The 23,365-nt window shown below is 40.8% G+C and overlaps 1 protein-coding gene across 4 annotated transcripts in view; it reads left to right on the top strand.

Moving 5' to 3' along the window:
- The window catches only part of lrp8 (low density lipoprotein receptor-related protein 8, apolipoprotein e receptor), a 162,299-nt gene that overhangs the window by 96,280 nt on the left and 42,654 nt on the right, over positions 1-23,365 (top strand). For all 4 annotated transcript variants that reach the window (XM_037534911.1, XM_037534909.1, XM_037534910.1 and 1 more), the window contains exons 5-9: positions 15,348-15,731; positions 18,987-19,112; positions 20,504-20,626; positions 22,726-22,845; positions 23,083-23,208. In XM_037534911.1, coding sequence (XP_037390808.1) covers positions 15,348-15,731; positions 18,987-19,112; positions 20,504-20,626; positions 22,726-22,845; positions 23,083-23,208 — 879 coding nt within the window. The remainder of the gene's footprint in view (positions 1-15,347; positions 15,732-18,986; positions 19,113-20,503; positions 20,627-22,725; positions 22,846-23,082; positions 23,209-23,365) is intronic.

Raw genomic sequence — 23,365 nt, 5'->3', positions numbered from 1 at the left:
CCTTTCACCCTGTTCTTCAGTGGTCAGGACCACCATAGGGTGGGTTTTATTTGGATGGTGGATCATTCTCAGCATTGCAGGGACACTGACATGGTGGTGGGGTGTTAATGTGTGCTGCACTGGTATGAGTAGATCAGACACAGCAGTAGTGCTAGAGTTTTGTTAGACACACCTAGCTCGTTGGTCCATCTTACAGATGTAAAGTCAGAGACAGTAGCTCATCTGTTGCTACACAGTTTGTGTTAGTTATTCTCTAGTCCTTCATCAGTGGTCACAGAATGCTGCCCATGGATATTTTTGGTTGGTGGACTATTCCCAGTTCAGCAGCAATACTGAGGTGTTTAAAAACTTCAGGAGAACTGTGATATCTGATCCACACATACCAGCACAACACACACTATGACACCACCCCACCACCAATCAGTGCCACTACAGTGCAGTGCTGCTGGTTGGTGTGCGTTACTTGTAAATTACAGTGGTGACAACAGATGTACACTGACCTATATGTGATTGCAGCAGGTTTATTGTAGTTATGAAATTTTCATTCATTTTTTTTGTTGTGCATTTTGGCTTTATTAATTAATGTATTGTTATTAATTATAATTGTTATTAATCAATTAGTGTGTGAATTAGTAGTTTTAGTTCTGATTTTATTTTCTGATAATAATAGTTTTAGTTAACTTTTTATTTTTTATTAAGCCCTTGGCACTGAAATAGATTTTGATCCTTCATAAAAGCAGTGCTTTGCATCAATGAACCTGTGCTCACATAAACCATTGCCACATAAACCACTTTCTCTGAGTGCCCATTATTTGGAGAGATTGCATTATCTGCATTCTCTTTTGGTAGTTTATGATTTTTGAGTAGGGGAAGGATCTATTTCCTTTGTGGATCTAGCTCATCTGATAACCACCGGTGATCCAGCTGAAATGTAATGCAATATAAAAGCATCTGTTGAAAAGAACATGCATGCACTACACATACAAGGGATTAGAAATGGCTCAGGGAATTAAAACAAAAAACATAAACCACCTTTCAGTGCCCTAGAGATTAAATGTTATTTAGATATGTCCTTTTTCTATTTCAGATCTTTTTCAATGATCTGACCTAAATTTCTAGAGACCACGCTGTTCAGGGATAGAACCTCCGCCTTCATGTCAGTGTGGTCATGTGATCTGTTGCCAGTAAGCCTGCCAAACTGCAGTAATACACAGCTACTGAATGCCTGTGGCAAGAGTTTATACTATTGTACTGTTATGGCAAACACACACACACACACACACAGGCCACTTTATTAGGTACACCTTGCTAGTAAAAGGTTGGACCCCCTTTTTCCTTCAGAGCTGCCTTAATTCTTTGTGGCATACTTTCAACATGGTGTTGGAAACATTCCTCAGCGATTTTGGGTGGTTATTTGAGTTACTGTTGCCTTTCTATCATCTTGAACCTGCCCATCTAATTTTCTGACATCTAATATCTTTTTTCTCACACCTCTCACTCTCACATACACATAAGCTCATTTTTGATGCCTGTTTTTGATGTACTGTTGCCACTAAATTAATTAATATACATGATTTTTTTTTTAGCATTTTTAGGGCACTGGCACACAGCCTGTATTACCCACTAACCCCTTTACAGCGGTCTTAAACTGAGATAATGTCCATAAAACATCACCTCAGAAACCATATGAGTCATACATTCTCATATATTACAACCAATTTTATGTGGGAAGGGAACAACACTCTTTGCACTTATACAAATATCAGGGCCTCGTGTTATTCCTACTCTTACTTACTTAACTCCCTCCCTTCCTGTCTTCCTCCCTTTAGCTGAGGCTTTTAACATTAATAATAGGTGCTAATTGACTGTTGCATTAGCCTGCATTATAAATGCACTGTCTAAGCAATGGGCCATTTGCTCTGTGTTGGGAGTTGTGCTAATCTGTGATTATGTGTGCTGTTAAGGTAAGCAGGGCTGTGTGCTTAGGTGCAGCTGTGCTTAGAGGCTTGTGTAAGAAAAATGAGGGAGCTCAGCAAGTGTCACACTATCTGAAATGATCAATCGCAACCCTCTACAACAATGCTGTTTAGTACTAACAATAGACACTGTAGGATCTGATGTAGACAGTTGACCTCTTCTGTCTGGAATGGTGGAAGGATGATTAAAGTTAAAATACATTCTCTGTTCTTTTTTATTGAAATAATTTATTTTACAAAGTATGTACAATATTATATTTCTTAATATTTTACCAGGCATGACTAGACTACAGTAAAAAATATATTATTTTCTCCTTTGCCAGCAACCAAAAGTGCCATCACAATTAACCTTTTTTTTTTTCAAAAAGAAGTTTTTGAACATTTTTCTGTTTTCTTAGAGGTCATAGTACTATATTTATTGTGAATGTTAATATTCTATAACTGTCCGTATTCACAATAAGGTTGACGAAAATAGTTAATATTTGATAAACTATATGGTCAACTATTTTTAGGGCACTGGCACATAGTACATCAACTCAGAAACCGTATATGAGTAATATATTCTGACATATTACAGTGTTGCCTATTTTTTTATATACTTCACATAAAATAGAAAATCATAAAATAAATAAATAAATGCAATAATAATAACACTATGGCCTAACCCATAGGCTGTATATAATATATCTATTCATAAACCATGGCAGAGGTCACTAATAAACAATACGAACAATCCATGTATCCACATATACATTTACAGCTTTTAAAAAAATTCATTCATTAAAAAAGGCGGCATGGTGGCACGGTGGGTAGCGTTGTCGTCTCACAACGAGGAAGGCCTGAGTTCGATTCCCCAGCCAGGTGATCGGGGTCCTCTCTGTGTGGAGTTTGCATGTTCTCCCCGTGTCTGCATGGGTTTCCTCCGGGTTTTCTGGTTTCCTCCCATAGTCCAAAGACATGCAGTCAGGCCAATTGGACATGCTAAATTGCCCCTGGGTGTTAGTGTGTGAGTTCTGTCTGTCTGCCCTGCGATGGACTGGCGACATGTCCAGAGTGTATCCTGGGTGTATCCTTTATATCTGAGTATGCGTGGGTTGGTTGCTTAAACATTAATAATCTTGCTGAGATACCTTTTAAATTATATATCAAAAAACAAAATGCATTAATTGTATTCGGCTCCACAAGTTACAAGCTGCTTCCTCCTTTTACTCCCAAACGAAAGAAGCATCATGTTTTCGACCTACGAGATAAAATCTTAACACATCATCATCCTCATCATCATCATCATCATCATCATCGCCCGCTAGTCCAAACAGGGTCGCGGTAGCAGTTGGGAGAGTAGAGAATCCCAGATGACCCTGTCCCCCGCAACTTCCACAACCCTGGCGAAGTCCAACGCTGACCCTGAAAGAGTCTGACTTAATGCCGAGTATACGGATACAGCTCTCACTCCGGGAGTACAGAGATTGGATAGTCCGGAGTAGTAGCCCCGGCACCCCATACTCCCGGAGGACGTCCCACAAGATATCTTGAGGAACACAGTCATAAGCCTTCTCCAAGTCCACAAAACACATGTAGACTGGGTTGGCAAACTCCCATGCCCCCTCAACAATCTGTGAGAGGGTGAAAAGCTGATCCATTGTTCCACAGCCGGGACGGAATCCACATTGTTCCTCCTCAATCTGAGGTTCAACTATCGGTCGGAGTCTCCTTTCCAGCACCTTTGCATAGACTTTCCCAGGAAGGCTGAGCAGTGTGATACCCCCGATAATTGGCACACACCCTCCGGTCCCCCTTTTTAAAAATAGGGACCACCACCCCAGTCTGCCAGTCCAAGGGTACTGTTCCCGAGGTCCATGCAATATTGCAATGGCGTGTTAGCCATGACAGCCCCACAATATCCAGAGCCTTAAGCATTTCTGGACGAATCTCATCCACCCCCGGTGCCTTACCACTGAGGAGCTTACCAACTACCTCAGTGACCTCCACCAGGGAAATGGAACTTGACACCCCAGAAGCCTCTGGCCCTGACTCCCGTGAGGGAGGCACGTCTCCCGGATTAAGAAGTTCCTCAAAGTGCTCCTTCCACCGACCGACAATATCCTCATTCGAAGTCAGAGTTTCTCCACCCTTGCCGAATACAGCTTGGGCACAGCCACCCCGACCCCTCCTGAGTCGCCGGACAGTTGTCCAGAACCTCTTTGAGGCAGAACGAAAGTCTTTTTCCAAGGCCTCACCAAACTCCTCCCATGCCCTGGATTTTGCTTCTGCCACCGTTGCAGCTGCCACCTTTTGTGCCTGTTGGTACCTATCTGCTGAATCGGGAGTCCTTCAGGCCAACCAGTCCCTAAAGGCCTCTTTCTTCAGCTTGACGGCCTCCCTCACCACCGGTGTCCACAAGGAGGTTCTTGGGTTACCGCCCCGACAGGCACCCACAAGCTTTTGGCCACAGCTACGCCTGGCAGCTTCCACAATGGAGGTTTTGAACAGGGTCCATTCAGACTCCATGTCCCCTACCTCCTCCGGGACGTGAGAAAAGCTCTCCCGGAGGTGGCAGTTGAAATCATTCCGAACAGGGGCCTCTGAAAGTCGTTCCCAGCACACCCTCACTATTCGCTTGGGCCTACCGGGTCTGACCATCAGTCTTCCCTGCCATCTGATCCAACTCACCACCAGATGATGATCAGTTGACAGCTCAGCACCTCTCTTCCCCCTAGTGTCCAGAACATATGGTCCAGAAGTCAGATGAAACGACAACAAAATCGATCATTGACCTTTGACCCAAGGAGCTCTGGTACCATGTACACTTATGAACATCCTTGCGTTTGAACTTGGTGTTCGTTATGGGCAATCCATGCCTGGCACAGAAGTCCAATAACAACTCACTATTCGGGTTTAGATCGGGCAGGCCGTTCTTCCCAATCACGCCTCTCCAGGTCACCCAGTCATTGCCAAAGTGAATTTGAAGTCTCCCAGTAGGACTATGGAGTCTGTAGGCGGGACCCTTTCCAGAACCCCGCCCACTCGCTCCAGGAAGGCCGAATACTCTGACCTGTTGTTTGGTGCATACGCACAGACAACAGTCAAAGTTTGCCTCTCTGCGATTTTAATTCGCATTGAGGCGACCCTCTCGTCCACCGGGACAAACTCCAACTGCCTGGTCACCAGCCGGGGAATTGTGAGTATCCCCACACCCGCCCGGCGCCTCTCACCCTGTGCAACCCCTGAGTAGGAGAGAGACCAACCCCTATCCAGGAGTTTGGTTCCAGAGCCGACACTGTGGGTGGAGGTGAGCCCAACTATATCTAGTTGGTACCTCTCAATCTCCTGCACAAGTTCCGGCTCCTTCCCCCCCCAGTGAGGTTACATTCCATGTACCAAGAGCTAGCTTCTTTTGCAGGGGCCTAGGCCACCTAGGGCCTCCCCGCAATCTCCCACTGCCAATATGGCACTGCACCGCTCCCCCATGCTGGACCTTGCGGGTGGTGGGCCCACATGGCCTCCCCACGTTGCCTCTTCGGGCTGAGCCCGGCCGGATTACGTGGGCTGCCCGGCCACCAGGCGCTCGCCGTGGAACACTACCCCCAGGCCTGGCTCCAGGGGTAGGTCCCGGTGACCATTTCCCGGGCAGGGTACACGATTTCTTGTGCCCGATATGCATGGAGAACTTTGGATCGTGTTAGTCTGGGTCTTCACTCCAGACCTGTTCGCCCTGGAAAACCCTACCAGGAGCATATTGCTCCCGACGACTTAGCTCTGAAGATCCCTAGACCACACAAGCCCTTCCGCCACGACAAGGCCCCGATCCAGGAAGGATCTTAATATATCGCTTTAGTGAAACAATCACTTGATCCTGAGAGTTTCAATACCATTATTCTGTTGGTAAATAGTTTTTCACAGTCTAGACCCTAACATAAATTTACACCTGGTTTCAAAAGCCAAAGAAAAATTGTGGTGGCCACAAAACTGGCCATTGCGAGTCACTCAAACATTAGTAAATGGAGTAGAATATGTAATCAGCCAGACTTCTAACACATTTTCCACCAAATATTTTTGCAGACCTCCCCCAGTTTGCATGGCCCTCCTTTGAATGCATATGCATAGTGGAAAAAAGCGTACTGTGTGATCATCCCTGCGCATGCCACAGAAACTATGGTTAGGCTCGTGTACCAGTTTTGTACATAACATAGTCAAATGGCATCTGAATTGCATCTGAAACTGTACATTAGTACATTAGTCCCAATAAATTTTTTTGACATTGTACATCAGCTGTGGCGTGACTTCTTTATATCTAAAATTGGTACAAATTCACATATTGATATTTATCAGTATTTTTACTAGGCATATTTGTTGATTTTTTTTTTTTTTCCCACCTATATACAGATAGAGAGAGAAAGGGAGATAGTTAGTTATATTCTTCTGTTGCACTCTTAAAAGGCATTCCACTCTGTCTTGGCCATCTGACTGACCTCTGCAGCTCTGCATTATTGAATTACTGTTATTTAATAACAATTAAGTGAAACTGCAAAGCGTACACCCACCTAACATATTAGGAAGGTCTTCTGTGTGTGTGTGTGGCTTGTTTGTACCCTTCTGCCTGTAAGCAAGTGTGTGGGTGTAATAGGTTTAGTCTCTGATGCTGTTGCACTCCCATCTGTTAGCACTTGTGACTGCTGAGAGAGCACTGTGGGTTTCTCTCACTTTCACTGCTCCTCTTCCAGCCACCCACGACTGTAGCAGCACATCCACTACCAGCCTGCCACCACTGACGAGTGTGCACTTAGATCCATAAAGCAACTGAGCTAAATTCACTTTTGAATATACTCCAGCTATCAATTAACCTGTTAATATCTGAGAGTACAGTATTATGAACAGTAGTAAATGTGATTTCAATGAATTATAAAGGGTAAAATGGGGGTCTGTGGGTCCCTGACGTAAATGAAAATCTTTTGGGGATGAATTTGGTTTAAAACAAGACAGTCAGTTTCCATTTAGTTTGAGTCTGAAGTTGATGTAGAACAGATTAATTTCTGTGTGTTATCGTAACCACCATGAGACCTAAACAAATGTCTACGTAATGGCAAACATCGGGGTCCAAGCGCTACTATATATGCCTTTTAATAGATTTTAACTTTTATTTTGTTTGGTTGGTTTTTTTTTTGGTTTTTTTTTTAGAATGGCCTCCAGTTATGTTATCATAGGTGTGGGCTGTTAAAAGAAGATATTTGGCAAATGATGTACACACTGACCTTGTATTTGCATAGCATAACAGCATTTCTTTTAGGCTCAGATTGCACCAGAATGTCTTGTTAAAATCCCAAACATTTTGTTTTCTCCACAGAACTCTGAGGACTGGTTTGAGAAGTACTGACATAGCTTATGTATATATGTTTTTTTAATGTTCTTTTTTATGTATGTGTATAAATGTGCTCAGTTTTCTTATTGCATCCAGTTTTGAAAAGTTAGTAGTACATTGTGAATTAATTTTTCAGTTTGTATCTACAGGTTGCTAAAATATAGACATTCACTGGATAAAGTGCTTGAAATCTGAGCCTGATAATCTGGAACTTACTGTTTTTATGTGAATTAATTTCTTGGACTGCATGTTAGGAGGAGTATTAATGGATAAGATAAGGAAATGTGCAGTTTTCACATGACAGTGATATTCTTATTACATCTCTATGATATTAATGTCACACAGCTGCTTTCAGCTGAAGCTTGTTGTTTCTTTTTGTACTATGCAGCACTCTGTCCCCACTGAGATGACTGGAAGAGTAGGTCTTTGGAAAAACTGCTTGAAAAGCGCTTCATTAATGTTAGGTTTCTGAAAGACCTCTAAGCTCTGATCTCAGTTTCTCCTGTGCGCTGGCAAGGGTTTGTTGAGGTTTGGAGATATGTGTTTTAATTATTGTTCATTATATTTTAGCACTCTTAAACTTGAATTTCAGCAAGTTCATTTCTTGAACTTGAATTTCAATGCATTTCTGCTAATGGTTGTTCGTGTGTGTATTAAAAATTTAACAGTTGACCCCTTTCACGGTTAGATCAGGTCAACATTTCAAGTTCTGAATTTGTTTCTTCATGTGTACTTAAATGTGTCCTGTGAATTGCATCGGAATCCCTCATTCTCTACAATTTGAAAGGGTCTCATTAAGATACTCAAACTGTGAAAAGCACAAGAAGACAAAAAAATTATTGTGCACTGTGAGCTGAACCATAAGCTGTTGAACCACAGATTTCAATTTCGATTCAGAACCATATAGTATATATTGAGTGTCATTTGCCCAGATCTGTGTGTCTGGCTAAAGCATCCATGCCATGCTGAACTTTTTCTGTTCTCTCTCAGCACCCTGGTATTTCCCTTTCATCTGAGCTGCCATTTGCTATGACTCCCACAGGCAATGCTGTGGCCCACGGTAAACATCTAGCTGCACTTTAGAGGCTGGGAAAATGGCTTTCTCCCTCTGTACACAGCCTGCGGCATTCTGAGGAGGGCCTTGTCCCAACTGCCGTGTTGTAAATGAATTTGTAGTACAGAAGGGGCATTGCTTTCCTGAGCAGCACTGAGGTACTTTAACTCTCGATCTGTCACATCTCCCGTAGCTTCTCGGAAGGCAGTTTAAGCAGAGCAGTCTATCACTTAGTGCTGTATTGTGTCTGTTTTGCTGAATTATGGCTTTTAGTAAGGAAAATGATTTCTTGGCGTATTCTTTCCCTTGTCCGTGTTATATTAATCCACAGTTAAAAAGCATGGTGCAATTTGATATTTATTATTTCATGCCTGAGGCAAAAAAACTCGGGAAACTGTGGATTCTGAACTTTTAATTGGTATCACTTTGGTGTTTTGCATATAGCAACTTGTTCCTTTCTTTTGGTTTTGAACATGCTGTTGCAGCTAACACTGGCTTTAAAGGTCAAGCAGTGCAGCACAGCTGGTAAAGCAGAACATTCTAACATCAGCAAAATTTTTGGGGAGAAATAGGTGGGAGAGGTGGCAGCCTATTCCAGTCATTGGGAGGAAGGCAGGAAACACCCTGGACAGGTCGCCAGTCCATCACAGGGACACACAGACCTATACATTTACACACATATTCACCCCTAGGGGTAGTTTAGGATCTCTAGTTCGCCTGACTGCATGTCTACGAAATGTGTGAGGAAACCGGAGCACCCAGATGAAACCCACGCAGACACTGGAAGAACATGCCTCTTTCTCAGTCTTAATAAAGCAGTCTTACATACTGTAGCTTTTAAATAATGTAGCAAATGAGAGTATCTCTCGACTTCTAAGGCATCATGTCAGTTACTTTCTTCAAAATTTCACCCTAATTACTGACTAAGTCAGCATTAAAGCACGATTTATTGATTGCAGATTTGTAGGAAATGTTTTGTGTGAGAACTGTTTCATTCATATGAAATCCAACAATATCACTCTCATTGGAATTCTTTAATTGTAAAAAAGGGCTGTAGAATCCATTCCTTAATTTTGCAGTACACCGGAGCCAGAGGCTGCTGGATTTAATTGCATTGTCTCTTTATTGGGCTTTTCTGTAAACCAAGTTCATTTTTCCAGTAGCAGGGGTCCGCACACAGTAAGACACGGTCATCAATCACAGGCAGATCTATAGCAACCCAGAGGTAAAGGTCAGAATATGAAAAAGCAGTTACTTTGATAACATAAAACACAGTACTCATACTCAATACCCAAAGAACACAATTATTACATTACCAACAACAGCAATGATGTAATGAAGGAAGCTGCAGGTTCATGATGAAAAACCAGGTGAAAGCCAACCGCTCAGAAGAAACTGCTTTTTGAGTGACAAGTGTATAGCTCAGCCAGACCCAACAATGGTATAATGGTACACTGTCAGCAACCACAAGGTAAAGGAAACATCATGACAGAAGTGCATAAACTACACAACTAACCTCACAAGAAAAATCCTCTCTTTGAAACAAGAGCATAACTGCATAAATCGCTTGGGTGTTAAAGCAGAAATACATATAATTTTTGTTTAAATTGAAAGAAGTAGCATTACTGACAACAGCAATGCCATATGTCTTTACATATTAATGTCACACACACAGTCTTTAAAAGAAGATCTGGCTTGATTTTAGGTCTCAAATACAAAATCATGATTGTACTGATGAAGATATGACGACAATAGTGTATATATACTAGGATGACGCATCCTTCACCAAGTTTTCTTTTGATACTCTTTTAATGTACTTGTGAACATTGGATTCATCTTCTTATGGGGGTCCAAAGCACAATCAGTGTTATAAAACATTCTTCTATGTTGCATGCAATTACACGTTTGGACCAGAGAACTCTCCAAATCTCCAGATGTGTCATAGTGCAGCTTTAAGCATCAGACACAATACACAGGTGTGTAGCGATCACAGGAATTAAAAGACACACAGCTTTTGAACAAGTCAAGGTGCTTTATTAACAAGCTGTTTTTGGCCACAGCTATGCTGTACATAAGCAGTTTACACCTTACTAACAGTTCTTTCTCTGCTCAGCTCCTGTCTCCCTCTTTGGTCTCACTTCCGGCTAACTCTGTTCTTCCTGCTTTCACACATATCCTCTTGAACACTTGCAATGCCTTCACAGTATGTCCTTATCGGAATAAATGCTGATGAACCTATAACTTAAACTTACAAGTAAATATTTCTTGAACACAAATATACTTTCCCCAAAAAGCCCCCCGAGGACCATAAAGTTTTTGAATGAACTGGGAGTCACCTGTTGGCCACAGTCCTGGGTAGCACCACACGGTGCCTGCTCCTAAACAGCAGATGCCCTCAGTCCTTTCTCGGAGCAGTGTACTTGGCACGGCGGCCCCACAGCGTCCCCTGCTCTGATTACGCTGACTGCTTTGGCAGCCCTTTCTTTGCTGTGCACTGGTCACATCAGCGTATGCACAGTTCCAAGTCTTCCCCCTGGGCACGGTGAAACTTGCCATTGGAGGTGACTTGTCAGTCAAACAAGCATCAGTGGCAGGGCTCAAACCACTCGCACAATAAAGCTAGCAGTTGAAATTGTGCATTGAAAGCCTCTCGGTCTGCTTTACCAAAGTATTTGAGTCTTACTTTTTACTGTTAAATGTTGTCCATGGGCAACAACATCTTTGTTTACATCTGCACCACGAGTTTCTGGTGATGTCACAAAAGTTGGGAACAACAAGCATTGGTGGTTATGACTTGCACCCCAGCAACTGTGGCACTCTTAAAGATGCAAACATGCTCTCATTCTCTTTGTTATAACAGTGCTCAAGTCTTTCTCTGAGCTGTGTAGCTTAGCTTATCTGCTAGCATCTATAGTCTGAATCTCTACCATCGGAGAAACTTTTACTTCTGACAAATGACAAATGTAGCATTCACTGCTAAAAGAGCCACAGCTTTCACACGAGTCATGGTGCTTCATTAACCAGGTGTTGTTGGCCACAACTATGCTGTACATAAGCAGACTTAAGAACTGCTCATTCTCTGCTCAGCCCACATCTCCTCTGTTAGCTCTCACCTCTGATTTGACTCTCATTTCTTCCTGCTCTCACAAATATACCACCAGGGAAAACTGGTCCCACCTTCAAAATAAGAGTCTGTATCAGAAAATCCCTGAGAACCTAAACTAACATGTAAACATTTCTTGAACATGCTACAAGAGAGACATGAGGAGGTGGAGCAGGATGGTTTCAGAAAGGACTGTAACAAAGTAATTAATGCTAATGTTTAATAGCTATGCATTTCTGCGAGATGAAAACATAATACCTTGTTTTTTGTTGGTTTATAGTTTTATATTGCCCACCTACATTGTGGTATCAGGATATGGGCAATTTTTATTTAGCCAGTCACCACAAAACCAGTGACAATATACAACCCCCTGATCTTTAACTGACCCATGCATTTATGTGTGGTGCAGAGCAGTCTGTATAGTGAGGGAAACTTTGATCTGAATTGCAATGGAGCTGACCTTATTACAAGGACAAGGTCAGTGTTCGCTTTGACCCAGCTCTACTTCTGGCCACTGCCTGTACTGCTGTGAGCCACTTTCTCACTCCCACCCGCAGGCAATGCTGCCAAGACTGTCCAGGCTTTCCACAGGACACATTCACCCAAACCTCCTCAGTGTTTAGTCGCCTCACTTAACCTGCCGTGTCTCTTCTCCTCAACCTTATACATCATAGCTTCAGTCCCTCTCTCCCTACTACACACTGGAGTCCCTGGAGAAGAGCCATGTCTCTACTGCATGTTGCCGTAACGATATTAAGTGTAATGGCTGTGTGTTCCTGAATGCTCTATTAACTTGCCGTTTCTGTACAGTGGCTCTGTACCACAGGGGAGCTCTGTAGTGTAGCATGCAGTGCTATGCTAAGGCTGCTCCTGATGGCTCCAAGAGCCCTCTGTGTGCCTAATATTTTAGTATTGTGAATGTACCCCTCGCCACTTCCACCCTGAGGTAGAAGTGGCTTAGAAGGAGAGTGTGTGTGTGTGTGTGTGTGTGTGTGTGTGTGTGTGTGTATTGTGAATGTGCACGAAACAGAACAGACAAAGTGCGTTATGCACTTTTTCAGGAAGGAATTTATTATTTTTTTTATCAAAGCTTGAATCTCTTATGCTCTACTACTATTAAAACAACCAATAATATTAATTTAAAAAAAAGACATCAAATAAGTTAAGGTAAAAAAAACAGACTTTACAAAGATTGGCTTACAATTATTTAATGCACCTTGAAGTGTCAAATTTCACTATAATTCAAATGGATTCATCATCATCATCATTGTTAACCACTTAGTCCAGATAGGGTTGTGGTGGATTTGATTATTTTAGTACTATTTAGAAGTATTAAAAAACAATAATAATTCTGTGAAGAAATAGTTTAATTTCACCAGAACACAGCATGCCTCTCTGCTTCTTAGGCGCACACTAAATATAATACTCATCAGATGTATCTTTCCATGCCAGAAACTCCTGTCCTGATGTGCTAAAGCTGTGGTGTCTTATTCAATATCACGCTCTAAAAAATACAAGGCACATGAATCATGAAAATGTGTGTGTGTGGGGGGGGGGGGAGAAAGCTGAATATAATTTGTTGCACACACTGCATGTGCAGTTGAGGTGCAGATTGTGTGTACATGTGCATTTGTGTAGGTGTGTGTGGTCCAAGGTCACTATGATGGTGCTAATCTCAAGCTTTATCTATTACCTGTCTATTACTTTGGATTAAGCAATGTCTGGTTGCAGTCATTCAATGAGATTGTATTCCCCTACACTTGGCTCTTTTCTGCTATTTTATATATTCTGTCCATTCCTCCTGACAGCAGCAGATCGAATCACACTTAACTGCAACACATATTTGCTGTAATATGGCTGTGTGTGTGTGTTTGGTCACATACTGTATGTTAGAGACATTAGGCTCTTTTGAGGCAGTGTTCCTTTACTGATGTTGAATCCCAGGTTATCTCTTCTCTGATGTCTCCTCATGCTCTGCTGGCCCTCTGGGGAAACATGGGGTCAGCCAATCCAATATAGCCCTGCTTAGAGCAAACACAATCTGCTTCCACACGCTCTTCATACGCCACCTCTCAGCACACGCACAGCACTTGGAGTCCTATTAAAAGCATGCCACATTTGATGTCTGCCTTGCCCTTGCAGGCAGAGGAATGGTGTAGCATACATCAGTTCAACATCGTAATCCTTCAGCGACAGCATCATGTCAAATTTGCTGGAAGATTACGAGCCTTTATCCATGCTCAATATGTAATTCCATCAGTTCACCTTGGTTATTTGGCAGCCCCTGGAAAGTCATGTAAGTGATTTGTGACATTAGGCAAGTACCTAGTTTTGTTATTTTGTTAATGACTGTTGTTGATATGTCATTGGCCAATTAGGCCCTCGTTGGCTAATCAGCTTTGTGAAAATGAAATGAGCAGCATGCCCATTGGGTCATTATTGTAATTGGTTTGAAAAGCCGGAAGCGTTGGAGGAGAACAATGAAACATGCATCAGCTAAAATGCAATGAAGGACAACAGTGACCTTTGTGTCAATGGCACAAATCACATTGATTCGGAGACAAGCATGGCAATTTGATAATGCCACTGTGTTATGATGAGGAAAGCGTTTTTTGTGAGACACAGCTACCCTTTTGCAAATGCTTTACGATAAGTCTTTTGTTAAAGGACCATTTATTGCGCATCTGTCTTGTTCATGTATACAGTTTCCTCTACATGCTTGGCATATTAATGCATTCTTTTACTCCATGTACATATTTTCTCTTACATAGCCCTTTCAAGTTCACATATGGCCCACAGCATGTGTGCAGACTTTTGCGCCATTAGGTGCTAAAGTAAATCCTTTTATGCAAGCAGTAGGAGATAGGATGTTAAAAACCCACAGCTTAAAAGCTCAGCGAGGCAGAGAAGTTTAATAACCACATTAAGGAAGGGTTTGGTACTTTACAACAGCATAGTTAAGGCTGTTCAGTTACTGGCTGTCCAGAGATGTTTTTTAGCCTCCAGGTCATCTGTAAATCAATAAGCCTATTGAGCAAGCCCACCAGACGACAACTCATTCTGGCGTTTCCCACTAGGACTGCATTACCTATCTTAAAAACAACAGTCAGGTTTTATTTAGGTAAACCACCGTTAACTCACCATAAATGTGAACCTGTGTGCCCTGTGATTCTGAGAATGTTCTGTTCTGTTGTTCTTTCCTGTGGTCTAGATATGTAATTGAGAGATTTGGACCTGACTGTAGAAATAACACATTATCCTTTAGAAATATGCATGCATGGTGATAACAAAATGTGTTATAATTTTATAGTACTTATTTTTTTCTGGTATCTCATTGAAACAAGCAGAGAAATGCTGTCAAAAGTACGCTGCATTTGTGTTACCAAGCAGAAGAGGAGACATTTCAATCTGAACTTGATGAAAAGCTCTTATATCTTGACTTGTGGAAAAAAAACAAAAAGAAACACATTACGTTTTTGCCATGTTTGTCATTTTTGACATTGTAACAAATGTTGATGTGCTGACTCAGTCACTCAGAATTGTTGATACAGAGCACAGATTGAAAGAGTCATGTAATATGTAATTACTGATATAGAATAGCAAATATATTATAGCAAAATGACTACCAGCTCTGGTCTTCAAAGGGTTACAATCAACATGTTGACCATGTCTGCAAGACAGCATATACAGTAAGCAATTTTCCTCTAACATGTAAAGTGGTGGTCAGTTTAAAGTGACCCTCACACTTCACTCAAAATGAATCAAAATGTTTTGTATCAGTTCAACATTTCTGATGTTTGATGTGCTCCAGATTTCTCTAACTTATTGTTTCCTCCTCCTCCATCTCCTCCTCCTCAGATGCCAAGGCCTGCCCAGCTAAGGAATTCCAGTGTCGGAATCGACTGTGTGTGGCACCTACGTTTGTGTGTGATGGTGATGATGACTGCGGAGACGGCAGCGATGAGGAGAAGTGCACAGCGTCCACAGCCAGCACCTGCACCCCACACGAGTTCCGCTGCAACGACTCAGAGTGTATCCCAGTTCTGTGGAGCTGTGATGGAGACCCTGACTGTGGTGATAAATCAGATGAGTCGCTTGAGCGCTGTAGCCGCAGGACGGAGCCACAGAAACCCCGCTGTCCAGCTGGAGAGTTCCAGTGCGGCAGTGGAGAGTGTGTCCATCTCAACTGGAAATGTGATGGTGACGCAGATTGCAAGGACAAGTCAGATGAGACAAACTGTCGTAAGTAGTAGCATGTCCTAAGAAAGAGCATGAATGAGTTTGAGCATGAATAAGTTTGACCTTAATAGTTACCAACATTTTCTGGATTACAAATGATAATTAACATATTTTTCCAATTGGTATTTTTATGGTGATGTTTGTGCTTAGATTTAATCAAAGCATTAAATAAAATTAAACACTGTAAGAGCTATGTTGCTTGCATATATACCTCACAATAATATTTGCTCAAGCCTCCTTTCTGTGGAGTAAATACCAGTTTTATACTGTTTGGAAGTGATATTTTTCTCATTCATTTTGATGGACTTACAAGAAGGTTGTTCACTTTGGTAGGATGACACTTGTGGATATTTCAAATTGTGCTACTTTACTGTTGGGATGGTATATCTTGAAACATGGGTAGTGTCAGGTTTGCACCACCTTGAGCAGTTTTGCCCAGAAACCTTGTTCTTAGTCACATCAGACCACAAAACATTTTTTCCACTTGTTCATTTGGTTACTTTTAGTCTATCTGGCAAAATCAGATTATGCTTTTAAACGTTTAAATGTGTTGTTGGTAATCGTTTTTCTTGCCACTATGCCATAAAAGCCAATTTTATGCAAAGGTCTTAATATTTTGAACCAGGGCACCTTTACTTTCAGCCAGTAAACTCTGTAGCTCCTTAGATATGATTGTTGTCCTCTCTGTAGCTTTCCTTAAAAGTCTACATCTTGTGTGGTGCAGCTTCAAATGTTTTGATGTTTGATGTGCTCCTGATCTTTATACCTAATTATTTCCTCCTCCTCCACAGATGCTCTAGTTATTTAATCAGTCATTGATCACTCTAATATAATAGCATTTTAATTCACTGTGCTATAATGTACATAATACTTTTAAATAAGCGCAGTTCAACATTACAGTATAGGAACTTTTGTATGTAAATTGTGAAGGGTGTAATGCTATTTTTGGGGTAAAGTTTTCTGCTGATATGATAAATTATGCCTACTGAACAAACTCTAAATGTGGCGTGTTAAGCTGTGGTTTTTATACCTAGCCTATATCTAACCTATATTGGATGTTTCTGTTCCATATTTAAAAGTAACACACCTCCAGGTACATGAGAATTTCGACACTATGTTTATTGCTACTGAAGCTGAATTAGTTGTACTAAGGGAATTGCTGTAATTTGAGAGCACTGAGGAGGTCTGTGATTTTATTCCAGTATGAAGCTGCTATGTCTTTAGTTAGGCCTGCTAAGTAATAATTACAGAGTAAATTATGTTATTGAATTCAGAGAACCTTGAGATCCCTCAGTAATGGTAGGCCTTTTTGAATCAACCTCACGGTAACTTAATAACAAATTCTGTTAGTAGGCAAGGATAACCACTTAAAGCAATTTGACTTGGCACAGTTCCTTAATCCTCAAGTTCAAACCTGGACTACAGAAATCTGCATTTCTGGTGATTGACTAATTAGAAGGAGAAGAAAATTAAGTGTTTTAAAAATTGTAGGTTAAAGCTATTTCTGTCTTGTTGGATAGCATTTGATACATTGAATAAGCCTACTTTGCTAACATGAAGCTATTATAACTGGCATGAACTGGAAGTACGTAAGTTGTTGTTTGTTTGTTCATTTTATTCTTAACATTGATATGAAGTCTTGTTTATGACGTTTTGATCTGGGCTATCTGGGGTAATCCAAGGAAGGTGCCTGACCCTGTGCAAATCGAGCAATCAGATCACTTATAATTTACATTTATTGTTGGGTTGTTAAAAAAAAAAAATCATGTCAGCTTTCTTGACTGTGCACAACTATGTTGCACTCATATGACATAGACAGAAGTATTACGGCTTGGGAAGTTTATTGAAACATTGAAACATTGTAAGGCGTTCAGTATACTAATGTTTACAACAAACAGTAGCTAACCTAGTCCTGCATTTATCAGGGACAATGCTAGGTGCACTGAACAAATATAATGAAAGCCATTCAAATCAGTTAATCTCCACCATCCTGGTCTTGATTTTCAGTATCCTTCACTGTAAACCTCACATGTTGATAAAGAAGATTTTAAACTGACATGCCTCCATTTATACTGTGTACATGAGAAAGGGAAAGGACAGATAATTACTGAGCATTTTTGAATCCTTTTAACCTGAGTACACACTGCTGTGTTCAGGATGTTCCTGAATGTGTGTGTGTGTGTGTGTGTGTGTGTGTGTGTGTGTGTGCTTGTCAGCGTTTCAGAATGTGATCTTTTGACATGGTTCTCAGCTCTAAGCCATGTAAATCCATGTCGTTTGTTGAAGCGCCAAATTCTGTGTACCAGTGTCCTGTTAGTTGCTAAGTAACTGTATGTGTGTATATGTGTGTGTGTATGTGTGTGTATATGTGTATATGTGTCTGTGTGTATATGTGTATGTGTGTGTGTTAGGGTATAAAGAAGGCCTCTTGAGTGTTGAGGGCCTGTTCTGTGGACTTCTTGGGCCCTACTTATTGCTCACACTTTTCAATTCCATTTGAGCTTTTCCAGAAACAAACACAAACTGCTTGTTTAAGTTCTCATTTGATCAGGTTAAAAACAACAGACAGACTAAAAACTACTGAGTAAAACAGCATCAAAATTGTACAGCTTCCAAAAGATTTTCTATCTTTTTGAGTCACTGCTTTATCACCCTTATACAATTGACACCAAGATAAGCCCTTCATGATAACTGGCATAAACCTGAAATTAACCGCTAATATCTATAAAGACTTATTCCAACAAACATCAGTTGTCACGAAGGCTGCTTTTGTTACCCATGTTGTCATTTCATCTCAGCAACTGACCATTAATCATACCCAGTAATAATTAAAGTTTGATTATATAATATCTATTGTGCTACCACTGAAGAGAAATTTATTTTTGGTGTGTGTATTTTGTGTTGGCCTGCTGAGCCAGGCTACAGCGATCAGTGTGTCTCTTCTCACTGCTGCACTTCTAAAGCCCACCACATTAATTATTAAGCACACATTAAAAAAGATGAACAAGGAAAAATGACATTTCTTTGTTCAAACAGCACAAATCACACAACCAGTCACTTTTTATATCCCTGTTCTTTATTTTGACATGTGACAGATTGGTTTCAGTTGAGATTGCTTTAGAACTTAAATACACTCAGTGTTTGACCTGAGTGCAGGTGAAACGCAAATGTTTACTAAACTGTAATTACCACCAACATGCAAAATCATAAAGTTTCACTGTGTGTGTGTGTGTGTGTGTGTGTGTGTGTGTGTGTCAGCTCTGTTGACCTGCAGACCAGATGAGTTCCAGTGTGGTGATGGTTCCTGCATTCATGGCACTAAACAGTGTAACCGTGTGCACGACTGCCCTGACTTCAGTGATGAAGCAGGCTGCATCAACAAGAGTGAGTCTCGGGTTCTGTACTTCCTTTCCTTACTGTCCTCCCCCTTCTCCCCTGCCTTACCATTCTACCTTCAGGCAAACCTGTAATAAGAAATTAAAAATGTGATGATGCACTAAGCTGAAAATTCTTTGCTGAAAATTCTTTGCTGCAAGCTAAATTCAATTCAGTACATGCTGAGACATGAAAAAACATGAAAAAACATGGATGCTGGATTTTTTTGTTTGCAGATATATATATGCGTTTGTGTGTGTTCTTTTTTCACATGCTTTTTGAACTAGTTCTCATTGTGATTTCACTGATTTAAACTTACAATTTAATTATTATATTTTGGCACTTTGTTAAAGGTCCTTTTCACCCTAAAAAATTAGCAGTGTAACTTTTTTGGTCAAAATGGTCAGTGTTTTTGCTCCTTCAGCTGTAAACAGAAAGTGTAATTTTTGGTCATTTTCAGCCAAATAATTTCAGTGGCTGATATTTGGCTTTTCCCTAAAATTATATTAACTTTTCAAAATCCATTCAGTCATACACAATGTCAGGGTAGCTATGTAAAAGAATAAACCACTATAAATTTCTAATTACTTAAATCTGTAATGGGATCAATTTGCTTATAACCTCCTAAAAATGTAATCTCATTACTCATTACTTTACTTTTACATTACTCTCTAAAGCCAGTGCAAGGGAAGACCTAATAATTCTTTCAGTACTTTATTGTAATTGGCTATTTTTTCCTAAATAAACTTAATTTTAAAAGCATGGCTCTGTCCCTGCCTATGCACAGTTGCCTTAAACAAAAATTTTAATGAATAAAGTGTAAAGCTTGCAGACCTGTTCATGAATGAAGTCTTGCTTGCTTAGGTAAAGTGTGACTCTCTCTTCTTCAGTACTGGAATCTCTGTCCTTTAGATCTGTATTAGTAAGATTAGATGCTTTAATATTGTTTGCCAAGTTTACAGAGCTTCCTGTACTTGCACGGGAATCAAAGTCACAGTCAGTTGTTGCTTGAAGCACAAGTACATGCAAGTTACATACAAGGACAGGCATGAGTAATCTATATAGAGGAAATATATGTTGTAAATGCATTGTGCATAGTTGAAATTGTTCTGTTAGAGAAACGAGTAACACAAGAAATGTAATTCAGTAAGTAATGTAAATCAGTTAACATAAGAATTTAAACTTGTGTTAAGAATTTAAAGTGTTACACCACTTTATTACAGGAAAAGTATAATCAGTTGCCAGAGAGTAACACACATTGTGGGGTGTGAAGAAATGATAAAACATTTATGTAATCAGAATATGGATTAGTTGGTACCACAGCAAAAAATAATGTAAATAATGTAATGTAAAAAAACTATAAAAAGAATGAACAAGTTGTTTATTGTGTTCTCTTACAGCTACTAAGTGTGATGGACCACTGAAATTCATGTGTAAGAACGGAGAATGTATTGATAGTAACAAGGTCTGTGACAACATCAAAGACTGCAAGGACTGGTCAGACGAGCCAATTAAGGCGTGCGGTATGTGTGGCAACACAGATATACACAAAATCCACTGATACTAGAACAAATCCATACACACACAATAACAAACTTTTCTACAAATACAATGTAAAGTTTGACTTTCACTTTGAATAAATTCAACAGTTACAATCAAAGTGCACATTTCTCCAGGGTGCATACCTTTTGTCTTGCCTACATTACCCATCAGTCTGCACACATAACCTGTCCACAGTTCAGTGCCCCGAGATTGTCTTTCACTGCATATTTTACTTCCTCTGAAGAGCCTGATGTCACGTTCAATCAGTCAACTAAATCTATCATATATACAATAAGTGAACATACTTAATCTGTTTATGAGTTGTGATACTGCACCTACAGCTCTGACTCCACTAACCCTGTGATAATGTTGTCTCCATAAGAGAATTTGCTCTGTGTGCTCTCCATCTCAATGCAGCAGTATGTTAATTGAGTGCATATGACATTTCTAAAATGCCATCTTGTGTTTGTAAATGTTCCTGCACAAACAGCATTCTCTCTCTCTCTCTATCTCTCTCTATCTCTCTCTCTCTCTCTTAATTTCACTCTCTTCTCTCTCTCTCTCTATGTTTCTGTCTATCTCTCTCTGGTGGTTTATCCATGATTTGAATCTTTAATGCAAGATATATAATCAGATGGTTGGTGTTAATTTCCCCAAGGCTCTTGCTCTGCTCGCTCTGCCCTGCAAAGGAGATTAGAAGGAGCACCTGGTTTGCAGTGTCCCCCCACTAATCCCAGTGCATGCTAGGCTGCTTCCAGGTGACCCACTGTAGTGCACTACCAGTGGGGCCAGCGCAGAGATTTCACTTTCAACACATTTCTGCACATGTCCCTTAACCATTATACATGATGTACATTTGTTCAAGCTAGTATCCATCTCGCACTGCTCTCTGCCCTGCCTCTCTTGCTCTTTCTTTCTGTTTCTTTTCTGTCGCATTGTTTCTCTTTCTATTTTGGTACTCTCTGATTCTTTTTCTCTTCTCTTTCTTCCTCTCTATTCCAATCTAGCTTTCTTTCCCTTTCCTCTTTCTCTCCTTTTCTTTCTTTCTTTCTCTTCCTCTTTCCCCATCTTGTTTTCTCTCTCACTCTTACTGTCTCTGTTTTCCTGTGTTCTCTTCTCGCAACACACACACACACACACACACACACACACACACACATTCTCTCTCTCTCTCTCTCTCTCTCTCTCTCTCTCTCTCTCTCTCTCTCTCTCTCTCTCTCACTCTCTCACTCTCTCACTCACTCTCTCTCTCTCTCTCTTTCTGGATGTGTCCATCACTGTTTTCCCCTTATTGACTCTCACCTGTACATACAAACATGCACATTCTCTTATGCCCTTCCATTTCCTTATTTCTACAAAAGAGCATAAAGTGCAGTCATACTTGCATGTATAATTGTTTAAATACAGACAGTCGTCCATATACACACACAGCAGGCAGGCTAATTACTGCATACCTCGCGGAGTTTGGTAAAAGCTTCTTGAGGTACTTATGCTAATGAGCATAGTTTCAAGGCTGTGACTGGAGGCAGGATGTTACAGCATTTCCATAGCTTGTTGATTTATTGTTGTTCCATAATGTGTTGATTTCATAGCAATTAGAAAGTGAACACTTTTACGTGATGCTGCAGTGTATCTTTCTGGCTCCTTGCCTCCATGAATGGAGGGTGTGTTTTAAAAAGCCATCAACAAATCCCTGTTCAGATGTTTTCTACAGAGCTTTGCTGGATCATTTTTCCACTGAATAATACAGACAAACATGCAGAATTCCTCTATCCTCAGCTTTGTATTTGTGTCTATATATATATTTCTTTATTTATTTGAGCATTTAAGAAGAGTGTCTCACCTTTCCAGCTCCCCCCTGCACGGGCGAGGAAGATTTCACTCAGCTCATCACTTTCTCATAAGCTCCTGGCACGAGCCCGAAACTCCACTGAGAAAATGAAAATGAAACAACTCGCCTGTCAGTTGCTGTCAGGTTGCCATGGGCACATTTCACACACCATCCAATCCCAGCTGGACTTTCTGACCTTTTACTCAGTCTGCCCCCCTCCTTCCTTCTCCTTTCTTTTCTCCATCACAGGCCTCAATGAATGTGCCAACAACAATGGTGGCTGTTCTCATATATGCAAGGACCGGCGGATAGGCTATGAGTGTCAATGTCCCTCAGGTTACAAGCTGCTGGATAAAAAGACTTGTGGAGGTAAAGCTTCTATTTTGTCCCTATAATCACAAATACATCTATAATTTTTTATAGCTTTGCTTAACAAAGGCACGTCTGCTATACAATTTGGACATTTGACTAGGTTGTAGAATAAAATATGAGAATAGCCACAAGATCACTCATGTTGGCATCATTTATCTTGTACATTGAATACAGAAGCCTTTTGCCCTGTGTGTGCTTGCTCTGCTACTGCTGTGTTTGCAATGTCTCTTCCAGACATAGACGAATGTGAGAACCCAGACGTCTGCAGTCAAATCTGCATCAACTACAAAGGCGATTACAAGTGTGAATGCTATGAGGGGTACGAGATGGATCCGGTTACCAAGACCTGCAAGGCTGTGGGTAAGGCATTCACCACCAAACTGAGCCCTGTTTGCTGTGCTTTTAAAGCAAATGTTTGCCATCTGTTATAAGGCCAAGCATCTGTGTTTGACTCCCCTAAAGGGTGCTTATGTGGTTGTTGTCAGGCTTTGCCTGATGGGCTGTGGATGCTGCAGCA

Source organism: Pygocentrus nattereri, chromosome 26 (genome assembly GCF_015220715.1).
Source record: "Pygocentrus nattereri isolate fPygNat1 chromosome 26, fPygNat1.pri, whole genome shotgun sequence".
Taxonomy (NCBI): domain Eukaryota; kingdom Metazoa; phylum Chordata; class Actinopteri; order Characiformes; family Serrasalmidae; genus Pygocentrus; species Pygocentrus nattereri.
The sequence above is the reverse complement of the archived record's forward strand: the minus strand, read 5'-3'. Positions and strand labels throughout refer to the sequence as shown.